At 56.4% G+C, this 17847-nt stretch overlaps 2 protein-coding genes across 2 annotated transcripts; one reads left to right on the forward strand and one right to left on the reverse strand.

Moving 5' to 3' along the window:
- Positions 1-294: 294 nt before the first annotated feature.
- On the forward strand, positions 295-937 carry IQCF6 (IQ motif containing F6). Its single transcript, XM_033132834.1, has 2 exons — positions 295-366; positions 520-937. Exons 1-2 carry the CDS (start codon positions 295-297, stop codon positions 886-888), a joined length of 441 nt encoding a protein of 146 aa, XP_032988725.1. The 3' UTR covers positions 889-937.
- Positions 938-5285: 4348 nt separating this feature from the next.
- On the reverse strand, positions 5286-17482 carry GRM2 (glutamate metabotropic receptor 2). Its single transcript, XM_033131450.1, has 6 exons — positions 17381-17482; positions 15132-15717; positions 11903-12740; positions 9350-10425; positions 6638-6818; positions 5286-6403 (listed from the first exon to the last, which is right to left on the reverse strand). Exons 2-6 carry the CDS (start codon positions 15579-15581, stop codon positions 6330-6332), a joined length of 2619 nt encoding a protein of 872 aa, XP_032987341.1. The 5' UTR covers positions 15582-15717; positions 17381-17482; the 3' UTR covers positions 5286-6329.
- Between the last annotated feature and the right edge of the window lie 365 nt (positions 17483-17847).

The raw sequence follows: 17847 nt of genomic DNA on the forward strand, positions 1-17847 counted from the left end.
GGCCAGAAGGGATTGGTACAAAATATTCAATGTGATGAAAAAAGATAATGGCAGGGCCCCCCAAAATGCTAGGAATCAATAAATAAGGAGACTGGTTAATCCAAGAAGAGACACAAGCATGGGAAGAGGTGAAAAAGAGAGATGTGGCTAAAATGTGTATGGACAGGACCTGATAAGAGTAGCCTTGTGTGCAGGTGGGCGGAGCCTAGAGATGGGGGTGACTAACAGTTGAGGGTGGGGCTGAAGACTAGGGTGGCCTAACTGATACATGAATAGACTCTAAAGACCAGGGCCATGGATACACAAAATTTGATTAAGGCCAGTACAGGATGGGTCTGCCCAGAGGATAATGAGCAGTGTCTAAGGGTGAGTAGAGGCCTGAAAATAAGATGGACGGGGCCTAGAAATGAGAGGTCAGGGCCACCAGGACTAGGCCCCCTTTCCTCCCGCACCAGAGGTGGAGCTCGGAGTAAGAGGGTCCTCCATTGAGCGTCTGTGTGTTCTTCCTCCCCCGATCAGTTAGAAAAGGCAGCCGTAAAGATTCAGTCATGGTGGCGTGGCAAGGTGGTGCGCCAGACGTTACTGCACGCGGCACTCAGGGCCTGGGCCATCCAGTGCTGGTGGAGGTCCATGCAGGCCAAGATGCTGGAGCAAAGACGGCGCTTGGCACTAAGACTCTACACCTGCCAGGAGTGGGCAGTGGTGAAGGTACAGGCACACGTTCGCATGTGGCAGGCCCGCAGATGGTTTCTCCAGGCACGCCAAGCGGCCTGCACCATCCAGTCTCACTGGCGCTGGCACGCCAGCCAAACCCGAGGCCTGATCCAGGGCCGCTATGAGGTCAGAGCCAGCAGGCTGGAGCTGGACATCGAAATCCTCATGGCCTAGGGCGCTGGGGGGGCCAAGGAGACTGGATCTGTCTTCTAATAAAGACACTCCCTGAACTCAGTCTCGCCCTTTGGAAATTAGCCCATGGACGAGGGATTGGCCCCTAACCTTCCTGCTTTCCACCCCAAAATGTTTCCCTTGCATGGTCTATTGTCCATCCCAGGGCAATCCACCCTAGGCCCTCGCTCCTACTGCAAACTTGTACCCCAAAGAGACTGCAGGGCCCAGGTCAGGCTCAGCCACTTCAGCCAGCCTGATCCCTGCGCCCTCCACGAGTGGGGTTGGGTAGGCCCTGGGCTTTAACTTCCTGTAGCCCCTGCGCACACATCTCCATTCAGGGTAGGACACCAGAGAGTCTGGCTGCAGCCAGAGCCAGCTAGGAAGGCCAGGGTTCCACAGGCTGTGCTTGGCAGGGCCCTCGGGGCCACTGCAGCTCTGGGCAGGGAGCCAGGAGGACAGGGCACCCCACCTGAGCAACAGCAGGACAGGCACTGTGCCGCACTGGGGGACAGCCAGCTAGAGCCAGCCCCTGGGGGAGGCCAGGACAGGAGCTGAGGAGCAGCAGCTCTGCCTGCTGCTTCCCTCCCTGGGGGCTGAGAGACAAGGCTTCCCTCCCCTCTGCTGGCCGCTTCCTGGGAGAACCAGGCATAGGGTGGGGAGGGGAGAGAGAGCAGGGTGCGAGGGTGGGGAAACAAGCAGAGGAGAACTAGGGGTGGGCAGGAGGAAGGGCTGTCCCTCTGCCCTTGGAGGTCACTGGTTTGGGGATGCAGCCTCTGAATCCTACCACATCTTCAAGAGCAGCTGCGCTGGCCTCCCCCCAAGATCCCCTCGCTGTCCCCGCCTTCCACAGGCTGCCACACCCTCTGCTTGGCCCGCCTTGAGTGGTGCTGATGGTGTCTGCTCTGCTGAGTCTCCTGCCATCTCTTGGCATCTATGGCTCAGCCAGCTCTGTACATGATCTCTCAGTCTCTGCTTTGTCGTCCACGCCCAAGGTCCCTTCCTCTCAGCCAGCGTCCCTCAGGTGCTTGTCTCTGAACCTGCATCCCAGAAGTCTGAGGTCCATGACCCTCCCCAGTGTTTTGCGATGGGTGGCCTTGCACAAGAGGTGGGAGGACCAGTGTGGAGGTGTCCAGGGGTCAGAGGTCTTCATGGGCCTCGCAGCTGGGTCAGGCTTTCCCTCCCTCAGGCCCCTGTGCGTGTACACGCACGTATGTGGTTAGGGTTCAGGGGAGGTGTCTCCAGAACAGCTGTGGCAGATGTGCAGATTCGGGGATCAGCCTGACACCCATCACCTCTAGTAGCTGCAGGTGGCAGTGATGCAGCCAGGTACCTTGGAAAAGGGACCCCCGTCAGACACAGCTCTCTCCTCCCCCTCCCCACAGCAGTGAGTGGTAGGAAATGAGTTAGGTAGGTGTGCATGCTGAACAAGACCAGACTGGTAGGTGCTACTCTTGTAGTGAGAGGTGTTTAAAACATGGTCCGGCAAGGGTTTGACTCTGATTGTCAGCCTACACTGGACAGTGGAATCCCCTGAGATACAACAAATGCCGATGCCTCGGCCCAGCTAGAGGTTCTGCTTTGATTGGGTTTGAGGAGAGCCCCGGGCCCTGGAACTCAATGGGTGGTCACGGTTTGGAAACCTCCGAGTTAAGCCCTTCCCAGCAGAGGTTATACATCCCCATTCAGCTCACGTGATTCGTACCTGGTGATGGGGATGCGAACTAGGTCTGACCTGGGCAAACCAAGAGGTATTACCAGCTGATTGGTAAGCCTCAGAGTGCAGAGGAGGGCAGGGGACAGGGCAGGTAGAGAAAGGTCCAGCCACACAGGAAGATTAGAACCCAGGATCAGGGAAACTGAAGTTTAAGGAATGGCGGAGACCTGCAAATACATTAGATATAGAATGAATATTAAAGAATTACTTACTGTTACAGAATAATTTAAGCATGATAAAACTCGAGAATGAACACTAACTAATGCCATTTTCTCAATTTCTCCACAAGGAATCAATTGATACGGTCTACAATGAAAATGTGGTTAATAAAAAACATGGTGCTGCAAGGCTGCCAGAGTGAGTCTCAGATTTTGTGAATCAAACTCACAGAACAAGAGGCTGCCCAGCCTCAAGGTTATTTTGCTTGGAGAAGGGATCCCGAGCAGGGAGCCCCGGGCCCCAGGGCTCTCAGAGACCCAGATGCAGCTTCTCATGCTTCATCCCTGAGGATGGGGAACTGATGTGAGTGCAGGCCGTACCAGCAGAGAGAAGTTACCTAGCACCTGTGGGTGTCTGCCTGGCTCCCATTGTTGGGTACAGTGCGTAACTCACAGGCCAGACAGTAAACTACCCCCAGGACCAGATGTAGTGTGCAGCTGGAGGGCCTGGATCACTGCCTTCTGTTCATGGAGCAAGAAGGTTGACAATGTCTCAAACTCTCCTCAGATTCCCTGAGACTAAAGGAATGTTTGCCTCCAGATGTCACTCTGTCTCTTTTCTTAAACAGGGCTCTCGGCGGGTGGGGTGGGAGGGAGAATATCTTTTGTGATGAAGAAATGTATGTGAAGTTCAAGAATTCTTCAGTATCATTTCAGATTCATTTTCTTCAATTAGAATCAAGTAAAATTAAATTGTCTTCACCGAAAAAATAGACAGATGGCATGATTCCATTTTTATGGAAGTATTTCTCTCTCTCCTTCTATCTGTAAAAATGCATAGAAATCTAAGAGGCTATACCAGAAATGATAATGATGGTTATATTTGAATGATGAAACTGGAGGTAATACTTTTATTTTCTTTTTGTACTTTTCTGCAATGCTTACACTATTGATAGGGAGCATATATTGTTATTACAGAAAAAATAAAGTGATTTTTCTTAAAAAACAAACAAAGCCCAAACCTGACGTTTTGGTGAGAACCGTCAAGGTTTAAATCTTCCATGTTTTACTTTCTATCTCATTTCCCTCTGCCCTCCCTTTGCACCCTCCCAGTTTTTACTTCCCTCTAACCCCCCACCTTTCTTCTGCTTTCTCCAGACCCAGCCCCTCTGCCCCAGACTAAGAACATCCATCTTTAGTGGCCCAGGCAGGAGTGGTAGGCTCCTTTCCTTTTTCTGCAGGAGGTTGGGGCGGGGACATTTTCAGAGGGCTTTGATACCCTCAGGAAACCCTCCTTTCCTCTCTATTTCCTGTCACCCCCACACCAAGAGAAGAAGCAGGGCAGCCAGGGTGCGTGGGAAGAATGGAGAGTGTTCTGGTATGAAAGAAGCTGAGGGGCAAAGTTTCCTACAGGGTCCAGGGTCCTACCGCCTAGATGGGTGGCAAGGATAGAAAGAGATTCTTCACTGAATACCTTTTGTTCCTCCCTTTCTGGCTGTGAACCATGTTAATCATCACCTTTAAAAAATTATTATTGGGGTGGCCGGTTAGCTCAGTTGGTTAGAGCGTGGTGCTCTTAACAACAAGGTTGCTAGTTCAATCCCGCATGGGCCCTTGTGAGCTGCGCCCTCACCCACTTGACTTGGAGCTGGCTGATGGGTCCTGGAAAAACACACTTTAAAAAAAAAAGTTAAAAAATTATTATTACATTTTAAGGAAAATTCCCCTGAACCATGCGGAAGGGCGTGGCTTTTCAGCTCTGAGGGGATCAGAGTCCCATCTTGGCCTGTCCTCAGGCTGGGGCAGGGAACAGCACTGCTGCGAATCCCATGGGGTACAGTGCTCCCGGGTCCGGCTGCTGCGGGCTGCACCCAGGCTTGGGTCATTCGGACCAGGGATCTGGAATAGACACACCCCAGTAAGGTTGCCAAAATTAGCAAATGAAAACACAGGGTGCCCCGTTAAACCTGAATGTTAGATAAACAACAAAATTTTTCAGTCTAAGTATGTCCTAAGTATTACATGGGACATTCTTATACTAAAAAATTATTCATAGTTTATGATATTCAAATTTCAGTGGGCATTCTATATTTTATATAGAATATATATTCTATATAAATATTGGCTGGCGAGGAAGAGCCACTCCTGCAATTTGCTTTTCAGTTTTCTGTTTTCATGTTGTTAGTTGTTAACCCTAATTTCCACAGCCTCTCCTGCCTATAGGTCGATGCAAAAGGGTTCACTTAAAAATGACAAATGTCCCTGGCCTGCCTGTCTCCCATGGCAGGACCTTGTCCCTCTGAGATACGGTAATCTGGGGACTCCCCAAAGCGGGCAGGTCTTTCTGGTCCTGTTTGGGGTTGGTGCCCACTGCCTGAAAGGTCACAGAAAGGGCGGTGGTGGCCTGACGAGCCATGTGGCCAAGACTGTACCTCTGCGCCCTCTGCTGGTGAGCCCCAGGCCTCACACAGGCAGGATGCCCAAGGGCACTGGTCTACAGGATCCTACCACCAGGTCCCCCCTCCTCCAGGGACTGGAGCAAGGCGCCCTCTCCCATCTCTCCTGGACCGATCGCCTCTCCCCTGCCCAGTCTCTGCCCTCCCTGCTCATCTCCTCCTTCTCACAAGCTCTTTCTGGCTTCGTACACACCACCTGGTCCTCCCCATGTCTCTTCTGGGTTCCCTCACACCAAATGCTCAGCCTGACTCCACGCTGACAAATGGCTCCTCCAAGTGCCAGACAGGCCCGCCGAGGCAAAGCCCACAGTTCCCGGGGCACAGTCAGCTGCCCCACCTGCCCCATTGCCCACACCACCCAGCTCCTCCACTGGATGCCAGATGAGCCTGCGTGCACATAAGCCTCCTGCCTTCGCCCCCTGGCTAGTCTGAAGTGGCTCCTTTAAAAGAAGATGGCTCATTCATTTCTGTGTCCCCACCAGGCAGGGCTGGGTCTGGAGCTGGTGGCCACCAGGTCCTAACATCAGGCACAGAGCAGAGACAACAAAATGGCAGCATGGAGGTTACGAGGCTGTGGCTGCCGTGACGGACCTCCCTGCGTCACGGGCCAGGAGTGATTTTTTAAAATAAAGACACTTTATTTACAGATAATACAAAATAAACCACAGGACAAACTACTGTGCAGGGGGAGGGACAGCCCCCATAACGACCCCCTCCCCATCCCAGAATAACTTACATAAAAAATTTGAAAGGCCCAAGGAGGGGGGAGGGACGGGGCTGGAAGCACCTTTGTTGACTGGGGTTCGGGGTCTGCAGTCCTTGGCCACCCTGTGCCGAGCCCAGGTGGACTTTGGCTCATTCCCTTCTGAGTCCGGGGCCTGGCAAGGAGGGGACACACTGTAAGGGCAGTTGGTGGCCGTTGCAGAGGCTCCCTGGCCAAGGACCCTGCCTTCTGACTCTGAAAGGTGGGAGTAAGTAGGTGGGTAAGTGGTTTTGGGGGCGGGTGTGGGGTTGGCGTTATTGCAGTGCTCCAGCCAGCTTCCTCCTGGCTCTGGACATGTGTCTGCACGGGGTTCCGGGCAGCAGCTGTACTGAGGCAGGGGTCTGGGGTCCTCAAAGTGATGATGTTGTTGAGTCCACCACCTCGCGGCCATTGCAAACAGTGGGGACAAACTGGGAGCCAGACCCTAGGAAAAGGAAGCCAGAAGTTGGGACACGACCCCAAGGTCCTGCATAGAGGGCTGGAAGCAAAGGCGGCAGGGCTGCAGAAGGAGGCTCCCCAAGCCCCGCCTCTCCTGTCCAGCCTCATCTAGGGGCACAGTCCCCAGCCAAGGAATCTCAGCAACCCAGGCAGCGGCCCCCATGCGGAGGAGCAGGTGGGGAGGCGCAGAGGTGGGGAAGAGCTTAGGGTGGACGCTAACCTTGGCCGAGGCTGGAGCTGGCCCTGGTGGTGGCGCTACTGAAGCGGCTGGTGGGTGCACGGTGGCTCACCACGTTCTTCTGTGGCTGGAAGAGGATGATGTGCAGCTTGGGCGCGAAGAGACAGCCGAGCACCACCGAGCCGCTGAGGCTGACGGACACACACATGGTGGTGGTCTGCACCTGCAGGGGGCGGTCACGAGTGAGCCTGGCCCACAGGCCTGGGCTTGACCCAGGAAGCCCCGCCCAGGATGTGGGGGAGGGTGGGGGGGACAGTAAGCATCCAACACTGGGCCTTGGTCCATTCGCCAAGCCCCACGGGGTTTCTAGGAAGCTTGGGCACAGTGCCAGCATCAGCCCCTGGAGCGTCTTCCCAGGGAGACCGAAGTTCCAGCTGTGGCGGTGAACATGCAGGGGAGCTTGTGCATGTGGGGTGTGTGTGCAGGTGTGTGTGTGTGTGTGTGTGTGTGTGTGTGTGTGTGTGTGTGTACAGGCATGCAGGTATGGAGTGCTTGTGTGGAAGTGCATGTATACGAGGTCTGACAATTAAGTTTGTGAACTTGTTGCACCGATGTTGCTAACCTTTTTTGATATCAGAGGGATTATTCATTATGAATTTGTACCCACTGGACAAACAGTTAACCAAGTTTACTATTTGGAAATGCTGAAAAGGCTGCATGAAAAAGTGAGACGACCTGAACTTTTCGCCAACAATTCATGGCTCTTGCATCACGACAATGTACCAGCTCAAACGGCACTGTCTGTGAGGGAGCTTTTAGCCAGTAAACAAATAACTGTATTGGAACATCCTCCCTACTCACCTGATCTGGACCCCAGTGACTTCTTTCTTTATCCAAAGACAAAGGAAATATTGAAAGGAAGACATTCTGATGACATTCAGAACATCAAGGGTAATACGATGACAGCTCTGATGGCCATTCCAGAAAGAATTCCAAAATTGCTTTGAAGGGTGGACTAGGCGCTGGCATCGGTGCATAGCTTCTGCAGGGGAGTGCTTCAAAGGTGACTGTAGTGATACTCAGCCATGAGGTATGTAGCACTTTTTCTAGGATGAGTTCGTGAACTTAATTGTCCGACTGTTTACCTTGTGGGTGTGTGTGTAGGGGGCAGAGTGTGCAGGTACGTGTGTGCAAGTATGGGATGCATATGTAGGTGGGAAGACGTGGGTGTGTGCCAGGTGTGCCAATGTGTGCACATGTGAGTGTAGGAATACATGTATGTGTCTGCAGGCATATGTGTCCAGGCGTGTGTGTTTGTGCATGCATGTGTATGTGTTGCAGATGCATGTGTGGGAACTGTAGGTATGTCCCAGGTGAGGCCTTAGCTGCCTGTGATTGGCATGCAAATGCAAATCATATGCAAATGCAGGCTGAGTCAGAGCATTCCCTCCCCAGCTCTGGCCTCTGCCACCCAGGCAGGTGGCCCAGCAGGTGCAAGAGCAGCCAAGCTCAGCCTCCCTGGCCCCCAGCACTGCCCACCATACCTCTGTCCTGGGGGAAAGGGCCTTGGCAGGGGCTCTTGCCTTGATTTTCCTGTTCCTTTAATTGTTAAGATTGTCAGTTCAGACCCTGCTCTACACTCCCAAGCTGAGTGACCTTAGACTCTCTGAGTCTCCATGTCTTCGTCTGTAAAATGGGGAGAGCCACGGAATTTACTCCAGAGTCCTGAGGATCCACCCAGATGACCCTTTTATCGTTCAGAGGCCAGCTCATCTGTCACCTCCTCAGAGAAGCCTTCCCTATCATCCCATCTGGAGCAGCCATTGCTCCTTATAGCTGAGACCCACTGCAACACTCAGTGTCAGCTGGAACTTAGCTTGGAAGCCACCAACTGGGGTCCAGTATTCACCTGCTTTACCCTTCCAGCCCTGTACCCCAGCTCTCCTCCCCCTTTGCTTCACCTTCTCTGCCTTCCGTGGTTTCATCTCTCAACCCCAGAGTTGCAGTGCCCCAGGGGGCACCATGCCACACTGCATGGCTCCAAGGGACATCAGAGCATGGTACCTTCTGGAGCTGCATCACTCTGTAGTCCTGCCATTCCCATTCCAGCTGTCTACTTTCACTTCCTCCTCCATTTGCCTTCTCTCCTCAATGCACACCCTCTGCTCCAGTCATCCGCCCCCATGTACTTAAACCTGTCTGTCCTGCAGAGCCCAGTTCCAGGACTCCTCTTCCAAGAAGCCCTTCCTGGTTCTCTACACACACACACCACCACAAACACACCCTCTCATCTCTACACCCACTGGGGCCTTTTGTCAACCTAAACCAGTCACTAGCATTTCCTGACTTGGTTCTTTAGCCAATCCCCTGGTCACCCACTAGCCCAGGAACTCCTGGAGCAGAGATGAGGTCTCCCTTTCTACAGCCAACCTCGCAGTGGGACAGAACCGAGCCTCTGCTCATTTGGACATAGCTTACACCCCCATCCCCTCCCAAACTAGGGGATGACATCTGAGTCCTGCCGTCTCTTCTCAGCTCCCTGTAACTCCTCCCCGACCCAGTCGGTTTCCCCAGGCCCCACTCAGCCTTCCCACCTTTCTCTGCGGTCCAGTCCCAGCTGGGCCACCACAAGCTGTGTACCCCAGGGTGAGCATTTAACCTGTTGGAGTCTCCGAGTTATCAGAAGATTAAACGAGGTACCAGGAAACAGAAGGCCCAGTGCCCCATCCCCCGCCGCTGTGATGGCCAGCTCACCCGGTAGTCGCTGGAGGTGACATAGAAGATGGGCAGGAAGGCCAGCCAGATGATGCAGGTGGTGTACATGGTGAAGCCAATGAACTTGGCCTCGTTGAAGTTTTCGGGGCACTTGCGGGTCTTGAAGGCGTAGAGCGTGCAGAGCGCGATGAGAAGCACGTTGTAGGCCAGCGAGCCCAGCATGCTTGCATCACCGTGGTTGCAGCGCAATGTCACCACCTCCCGCCGCTCAGGGGCGGTCTCCTTGCCTGTGCCCGGCGCCTCCACCACCAGCCAGGTTACAACGATGAGGAGCTGGCCGGAGATCAGCGCCAGGCAGATGGCCACCTGCGAGGCGGGACTGATGAAGCGCGGCCGCTGGGCTCCCTCCCGGGCCCCCCCGAAGATGCGTGCAATGCGGTTGGTCTTGGTGAGCAGAGCCGAGTAGCAGACGGAGAAGGCGGTACCCAGACCGAGGCGCCGTAAGGTGCACACCACCGTGGATGGCTTGGCGATGAAAACGAAGGTCATGCAGTAGCAGAGGAAGACGCCTCCCAGCAGGATGTAGCAGAGCTCCCGGCCCGAGGCCTTGACCACTGGCGTGGCGTTGTGCTGCACGAAGACGCCCAGCACGAAGAGGGTGGCCAGGGCGCCCAGGCACGCGATGGTGACGGGGCCCACGGCCCAGGCGTCGCCCCAGCGGATGTACTCCTGGGGCAGCTCGAAGCAGCCCGTCAGGCTGGCGTTGGGCCAGTAGCCCAGGCCGCAGTCGGCGCAGGTGAATTCGTCCAGCCGGTACTCATAGGGCTGGCAGGGGATGCAGAGCCAGCAGCAGACCTCGCCCGGCTGCACACTCTTCACCTCATTCTGGAGGCAGGGCTCACTGCAGCGAGAGGCGGGCAGGGGCCCGGCTGAGGGTGAGGCCCACGGGATGAGGCTGGTGTCCAGGCGCAGGCCTTCTGCCCAGTAGCCCACCTTCTGGTAACGGTAGCGCCCACTGCCTGCCCGTAGGTAGGTGAAGATGTTGTAGCGACCAATGCCATCACCAAAGCGATCGAAGCGGACCTCACTGTGCGTGTCAGCCGGGCGGAAGGGCGCTGGGCGGCGGATGGAAGGAAGAGAGGGTTAGACTGGAGGACCATCCTGACGTGGCCTCAACCTTCACCCTAACATGGACCCCAAACCCCAGAGCTCAGCCCTCTCCTCGTCCTTCTGTCACCTCCACACTAAAGCTGGCCTTACCCCCAGCCGTTTTTCTAAATGAGAGGCTACAATAAACCCCGACTCTAAGCCCCAAAGCCTAGGCATCTCCCCAAACCTAAAGCCACATTCACCTCCAACCATGTATCCCCCAAACCCAGCCTTATAGTCTCCAATACCTTCCAACCCAGACCCTAGACCCCAACTGTATCACAACACATACCACATCCTGTGCCCCAAACTTCACAAGGAGACCCCCAAAGCCAGACTCAGCCTCAGGTCCAGTCCTGGCTCCACGTAATCCTATCAATGACAGTGCCAGCGCCATCCCAGTGCCAGCTGAATGCCAATCTCAGCAGTCAACTGAAATCACCGAGGGTCACAGAACATGCCTGGCAAGCAGCTTCCAAATCACTTCTACTTCCCACCCCCCAGCTCTTGTAAACCCCACGTCTTCCCGCCAGGCTCAGGAGGCAGGACCCCTGTTGTCCCGGGTCCCAGTGAGAAATCAGGGTCCAAGCTAGCAGATGACGTACGTAAGGCCCGTGGTGAATGGCACAGCCTGGAGTTACATACGGGCCCCCACAGCTGCTACTCTCGCCCCCAGCCTTGAAGTCCTCACCCTCCAGCTCGAGCCCCACCATAAATCCCACCAAGCCTGCGCACTGAGCTTAGCCCTGCTCCAGCGCCAGCCCACCAGACCTGATCCTCCCAGAACTCAGAATATCAATCTTGTCGGATGACTATTCATCTTGACCCTGGGCCAGCATTCCAAGCTTTGTCATCCCTGGCACCCTCTCCCACTGTTCCCACAGATTCTTCCTGAAGCACAGTGATAACGCTGAGGCATTCATTTTCCTTAAAACTGGAACTTTTATTTTAAATTGTATTAAAATAACTTTTGGGTTGAAGAGGCTGTGGCCACCTCGAGTGAAAAATCAAGATTAGGAATAGAAATTTTCCCAGAAAACAGCACGTCATCCTGCTGCTCACTCTCACCCAGCCTCATAATGCCTCTCACTGGTGTCTTGCTGCCTGAGAAGGGGCCGGAGGTCTCGTGGTCCCTCGCCCTGTATGTTAAACAGGCAGGAGAGAGAGGCAATGCCCACGCAGGACCCAGAGACCCTCAAAGTGCAGGACCAGGCCAGACGCCTACTCTCCAGAAGGGTCTCAGCAGGTGGCACCTTAGTCCTGGCTCCAGCTGGAGTCCCCTGTGCCTCGTGATCCCTGTCCTGGTTGTGACACCAACCCCTGGGGTGAGTCCCCGATTTGCTGTAGGCTATGTTTTCGTAGCCACATAATGGAACCTGAGGACCTGCTCCCTTTCACCCTCGGACGGCCAGCAGCCTGGTGGACACTGGCCAGCACCATTACCATCGAACTTGACGTTGAGCACAAAGTCCTTGTAGAGGCGGCGCCCGTTGACAGGCCGCATGGCGTCACAGAGGCGGGTGGTGTTGGGGCAGAGGGCGCGCTGCATGTTGTGCAGGGCATGGGCCATGGCGTACACTGCGTTGACCACGAACATGATCTTGGACTCCTGCTCGAAGGGCACCGCCCGCAGTGAGTGGGCAGCGCAGTCTCGCTGCCGGAAGCTGCAGCGGAACCTCTGCTCCCAGAACTCACGGAACCAGGGGTTCCGGCTGTTGTTCCAGGGGTCCAGGCTCCGGAAGTAGGAGGCAAAGTCGCTGATGGGGTAGGAGGCCAGCTCGATGGTGATGGCGCCCTCAGCGGCCCCCTCGCTTCCTGCCACCACGCTCTCCAGGGCCCCCCAGCCATCGCTGGCCACCCAGGTGAAGCTGGCGTTGAGGCGCTGGGTGGCAGCCAGGAGCTCGCGGGCGTCCTCGGACCGGGTGAAGAGGACGGCCACGCGGGCACTGGGCTTCTGCAGCAGGGCACGCACCACGCCCTCGAAAGCGGCTCGGTTCATGGCGCGGCCCACCTTTTCTGAGGTGGCCACGCAGATGTTGCGGGCGCGGGCCTCCAGCTCAAAGGCTTCGATGCCTGTCTCGCCGTAGTCACCCTCAGACGCCACAGTGGACACATAGGTCCAGTTGAAGAAGCGGAGAATCTCGGCCATGGCCTTGGCTTGGAAGAAGTCGGGGGGCACTGTGCGAGCAAAATAGTCATAGCGGGACTTGTCACTCAGCTTGGCACTGGTGGACGCATAGCTTATCTGCGGGATCTGAAATAGCCGCAGGAGGTTGGCCACCTGGGGGAGAGGGGGAGAGGGCAAAGGTCAGAGACGCAGCTTTGGGACCTTGGGATCAAGTGTCCAGGTGGTCAGCCCTGACGTCCCCCTCTCCCCAAAGACCTCGATCCTGTTTTGATGTGTCTTCCCCCTGGTGACAGGGAGTTTTCCACCCCTTCTCAAGGGCTGGGAGAGAAAAGACCCAGGGCCGAGACACAGAGTCCTGAACCACTCCTGAAACTCTCTGCAGTCCTGCTGCAGACACGTGGCAGCAGCAAAAGTGGGGACCCAAGGGAAAAAGCCCAACTTGTGGGTTTGAGAGAGGCTGGTGCTTGGCTGCACAGGGAAGAGAGAAGCACCAGATGGCATCTGGGATGCTCAGGGCGCTCTCCACCTGTTTGGGGCGGGTAACCCTTCCCCAGAGTCAATCCTGATGGACTGATGCAGAAAGAAGGAAAAGGGACCCCGTTAGGAAGACCCAGGTCTGAGGGCCCCATGGCAGAGAGGGGCCCTCAGACCCCCTCTCTGACCAGCCCAAGGGCTGGTCTCCAGTGGATGCCTGAGCCTGCCATAAACAGGGCTCCGGCTTACCACTGACTGCCTGGCAGCCCATTGCCCACCCTCAAGTCGCTGGGACCTGCCCCTACGAGTGAGGTGCAGCCACGGACCCGGTGGGATGGAGGGAAGGTGAGAGCAGGCAAGGCTCAGGTTCTGCAGGTGGGAGCTAGGTCCTGTGTTTGCAACTGGGGCACTTCCTCTGATAGTCTCAATGCCCTCTCCTCCCATACTTTCTACCTCTGTGCCCCCGGGCAAGTCAGCAGACCTCCCTGGGCCTCAGTTTCTCATTCCTGCCTTCATAAAAATGATGGTGCATGTGAGGCCACAGCGCCTGGCATACGGAAGAGGATGGGGGTTTGCGGAAGAGAAGAGGCAGGAATGAACGGGACTCGTCAGTAGGCAGGTGCTGCCTAAGGATGAAGGGCGGGGCCTTGTTTTGACCCAGACAAGAGAAAAGCAGACTGATACTGAGGTGCTGGCCCTGCTGCAGGAGGCAGGCTACTTGGGGTGGCAGGGAGGTAACTGGACTCCTGGAGATGAATGCATGGGGTCCTAAAGAGAACTAGGGAGAGGGGCATGCTGGGAAAGCACCCCAGAGGCTCCTGAAGACATCAGCAGGTGAGAGGCTGCTCCCCCATCCCAGCCCCCAGCCAGGGTTGCAATATAAATGCTGCCACAGCCACACCTGTCTAAACCGCTACTGGCTGTCTCCAGCAGCTGGGACTGGCAGGACCAGTAATTCATTCATTGCAGTAGGAGGATGAGCAGGCTTCCACCATCCCACGCCAGAAGCTGCCTACGTTGTTCAGACTTCTGCTTAATTTCTCCTGGAGAAGTATTCGCAGTCAGGGGTCCTGGCCCTGCCTCGGATAGCAATGCTCTGAGCCAGTCTCCTAAAGGAAGCTGAGGCCCCAGCCAAGGCCCTCCTTGCAACCCCAAACCCTGACCCAGTTAGAGCCTCATCTTCCAGCAGCCTGTGCTGGGCACTAAGCAAGTAAGGGTCCGGGCAAGAGGTGGGACCCAATCAGGAAGGGGGAGGACCCCACCTGGACTAAAGCAGCCAGGTGTGCCCAGAGACACCAGGTGGGCCGGTACCCTCTCCTGACCCTGTGGGAGAGCTGGCTCCCTCACCTTCCCACCCTTTAAATCATCCCTGGAGACCCTAGGCGACCCTCCTCCCTCCTCCTTCTGGGTCCCCCACCCCTTACTCTTCTCTGGGCTGCTTCTGGCTTCTACTACCCCTATCCTATCCACAGGGAGATGATCTGAGACTCGGAGGCCCTTGGCTGAGAGCCCTAGATTCCCGTCTCCACTTTGCAAGGGCTTTGACTTGCGGCCTGCCTCTCTCCACGTCTCGGTTTCCTTATCTATAAAATGGGTTAATAATAATAGCAGCTAATATGGACGATGCCCTTATGACTTGCCAGGCCCTGGATACATGCTTTGCATGTATTATTTCATTAAATTTGCACAACTCTAAGAGTGACAAGTGTTACGAGTCCCATTTTATGAGGAGGAAACTGAAGCACAGAAGAGAGAAGTAATGGCCAGAATCAGACAGTAAGTGGGTGAGGCAGGATTCAAACCTGGAGTTCTGACTCGAGAGGCCTGATTAAGCTTCTCAGATGTGTGTGTATGTGTGTTGGAAGTGGGATGTTTGCCCTCTACAATCTCTAAAAATCGACCCCCATGATATGACAGGGGCACTTCCTTAGTCTTCTGTAAAAAGCTCCTCACAGGAAGCTTCTAGTCCCTCTTCCAGTGCATGGCAGCCTAGAACCCCTGCTCAGTGGAAACCTGGGCCCCTGCCTCTGGCCTCCCTCTCCAGCCCCCATCTGAACAGCCCCCACGTACTTGGATGGAGACGTCGCTGTAGGAGCCGCCAATGACACCGGTGATGGCAGTGGGAGCATCACTGTGGGTGGCATAAGAGCCGTCGGGGCAGATGTGGCGCGAGCCGTCGGCACCTCGGCTGAGTGAGGCACGCACGAAGTCAAGTGCCTGCTCCAGGGCATGTGTGTCCTTGGAGCAGCTGTCCAGTATGTGTGCACCCAGGCGCACACCCGGCAGCAAGTGTGGGTCGCGGTTGATGCGGTCCAGCGCAAAAAGCATGGCCTCCAGGCGCTGGATGCCGCGATGTTCATTGATGGGACCGCACTCCTCTGCCAGGCTGCCTTTCTGGTGTACTGGGAACAGCCCACCCAGCACAAGGTCCCCCTCCAGGGTCAGCACCTTCTTGGCCGGGCCCTCAGCACCGGCGCCCCACAGCAGCAGCAGTGCCAGGAGCCCAAGCAGTGATCCCATGGCCCCAAAGGGGATGGATGGGTCCAGCAGATCTGAGACTCCAGGGGTTGAGGGTAGAAGCAGCAAAGGCAAAGAGAGGAGATAACAGGGAGCAGGAAAGGACAGACAGGAAGAGAGATCAGAAGTGGCCCAGCTCCTGCAGAGAGAGACAGACAGACAGACAGGGAGAAGTGCAACTTGAGGGCAGCTGCTCGTTCTGACTCTGCCTCCCCCAAGCCCCTCTCCCAGGAGCCAGCGAGAGGTGGTGTCACAAACGAGGCTGAGAAGCTCCTGTGTCTCAGCCCTGCCCTGACCTGGGTGGTCTGCAGATGAGCCCTGCGCCCCATCCCAAACTCAGCGGAGGGTGGGAGACGAGCAAACAGGAGACCAATTCTGCTGTGAATTGAAGAGTGTCCAAGACCCTGCACAAATCGCCCAGGACCCCAAGGTCAACACCTTTGCAGCAGAGACCAGGTCAGAGTTACAAACTTGGGGTCCAGCGTCTATCCAGCCTTGGAGTTCCTGAAAGGGGCCATTGCTGGCTGAGAACCCACCAGGAAATAGGGAAGAAAAGTCTCTAACGGGGAGTTAGTCTCCAACTCCTAGGGAGACTGGAGCCCAGGCGAGCACTGGTTCTTAAAAAGCCATCTCCAGAGCCCCCTGACTGAGGAAGTAATAGAGACTCTAGGCCCTGGGAGTTAGACAGCAAAGTGGAAAGGCTGGCTCCAGGGGGAGACACCGAAGTGGCCACAGGCCTTAAGTCAACAAGGAAAGTAGATGTGAGTATATGTGTGTGTCCAGGGTGGGGGGCGGTTCATCTGGTCCCAAACTCAAAACAGTGCTCAAGGTGAGACTTTGAACATCTTAGCTCTCCATGGAACGCTGTCTGAGACTTTGCCTTCATTTTCTCTCAGAACCAAGCAGAAAAAGTCCTCATCTCCAGTCCCCGCATCCTCAGCCTCAGGGCCCTGTTCCCCGGTCCTGGCGCTCAGAGACCCTTCCCTCCGTCTTCCACTCTGCACCCCAGTACTTGGGCCCCAGTTGCCCTCCCGGACACCTGCTCCACACAGGCTCTCACAAGCGTGCAGGCTTGGGAAGCTAGGAGAGGGGGACTGAGCCTGAAGAAGGGCAGCAACTAATTCAAGGACCCCACTTCCTGGGTACTACCGAGGCTGAGGCTCTTCACTTTGCCCCCTCAGCTCTCCAAGGTTAAACTGCTGGTGTCAGGGCAGGGGTCTGGGACCCCAGAAGCAGCAGCTCCACCAGGCAAACGAGAGAGAGAGAGAGAGAGAGAGAGAGAGAGAGAGAGAGAGAGAGAGAGAGAGAGAGAGAGAGAGAGAGACAAGCTTGAAGACCAACACAGATGGGGACAGGGACCCGATGGGGGCTGAGGCCCAAACCAGTCAAGACCACGAGCCTCTCAGGGGTGGCCGGACCCCTGCCTGACGAGGGCAGAACCTGGAGGGGAGGCAGCACCTCGGAGGCGGGCAGCCCAGGCACCTGGTCCACAAAACCCAGGCCGGCAATGATCCAGCCAGAGAGGCTGAGACAAAGACAGAGGCACAGACAGAAAGACGGACCAAAAGGACGGAAGGGCAGGAGAACGGAGCACGATGCAGGGCGTGCTTTTTCTGGGGTAGAAAGGCGGGACGCCTGGGGCTGTCTTCCCGTTTCCCGGAGCTCCTGGCCAGCGCTGTCTAGACGCCCTGGCCCCTCCTGGCCCGGGCTCCCCAGAACTCGAGGGCCCACGGGACTTCGGGACGTGGGGGTCAGAATCTGATAAGGCTGGCGGCGGCCGCGGCACTACGGGCTTACCCTACCTGGCGCACCCAGCTCTGGCGCCGAGAGAAACGGAAAGGAGCCGGGGCCGCGGGGTTCCAGCTCCCGCTCGCTCGCTCGCTCGCCGGTTCCGCGGCTCTGCGCTCTCCGCCAGCCCGCTGGACCCGCCGCTTTCAATCGCGGCCCGCCCCGCCCCCGGCCCGGCCCGCCCCCGGCCCCTCCTCCGTTCCTCCCCACTCCCGATCTTCCGCTCCCAGCCGAGCCTCCGCCTCCCTCCAGACTCGTCCAGGCTCCTTGCCCTGTGCCTCCGGCTCTGGTTCTTCACGGGCCCCCAGGCCCGGAGCTGTCCGCCGCGTGGTGCTGAATCCTCGGGCGCTCCCACTATGCGCTGGAGCGGGTGCCTCACAGTGCCATCCCCGCCTGGGTCAGACGACGTCCCGGAGAGCAGCAGGCATGGGCACGGGGCACGGCGCTGGGAAGGTCACTGAGCCCCGGGAGGTGGGCACAG

This window comes from Rhinolophus ferrumequinum, chromosome 17, assembly GCF_004115265.2.
Source record: "Rhinolophus ferrumequinum isolate MPI-CBG mRhiFer1 chromosome 17, mRhiFer1_v1.p, whole genome shotgun sequence".
Classification (NCBI taxonomy): domain Eukaryota; kingdom Metazoa; phylum Chordata; class Mammalia; order Chiroptera; family Rhinolophidae; genus Rhinolophus; species Rhinolophus ferrumequinum.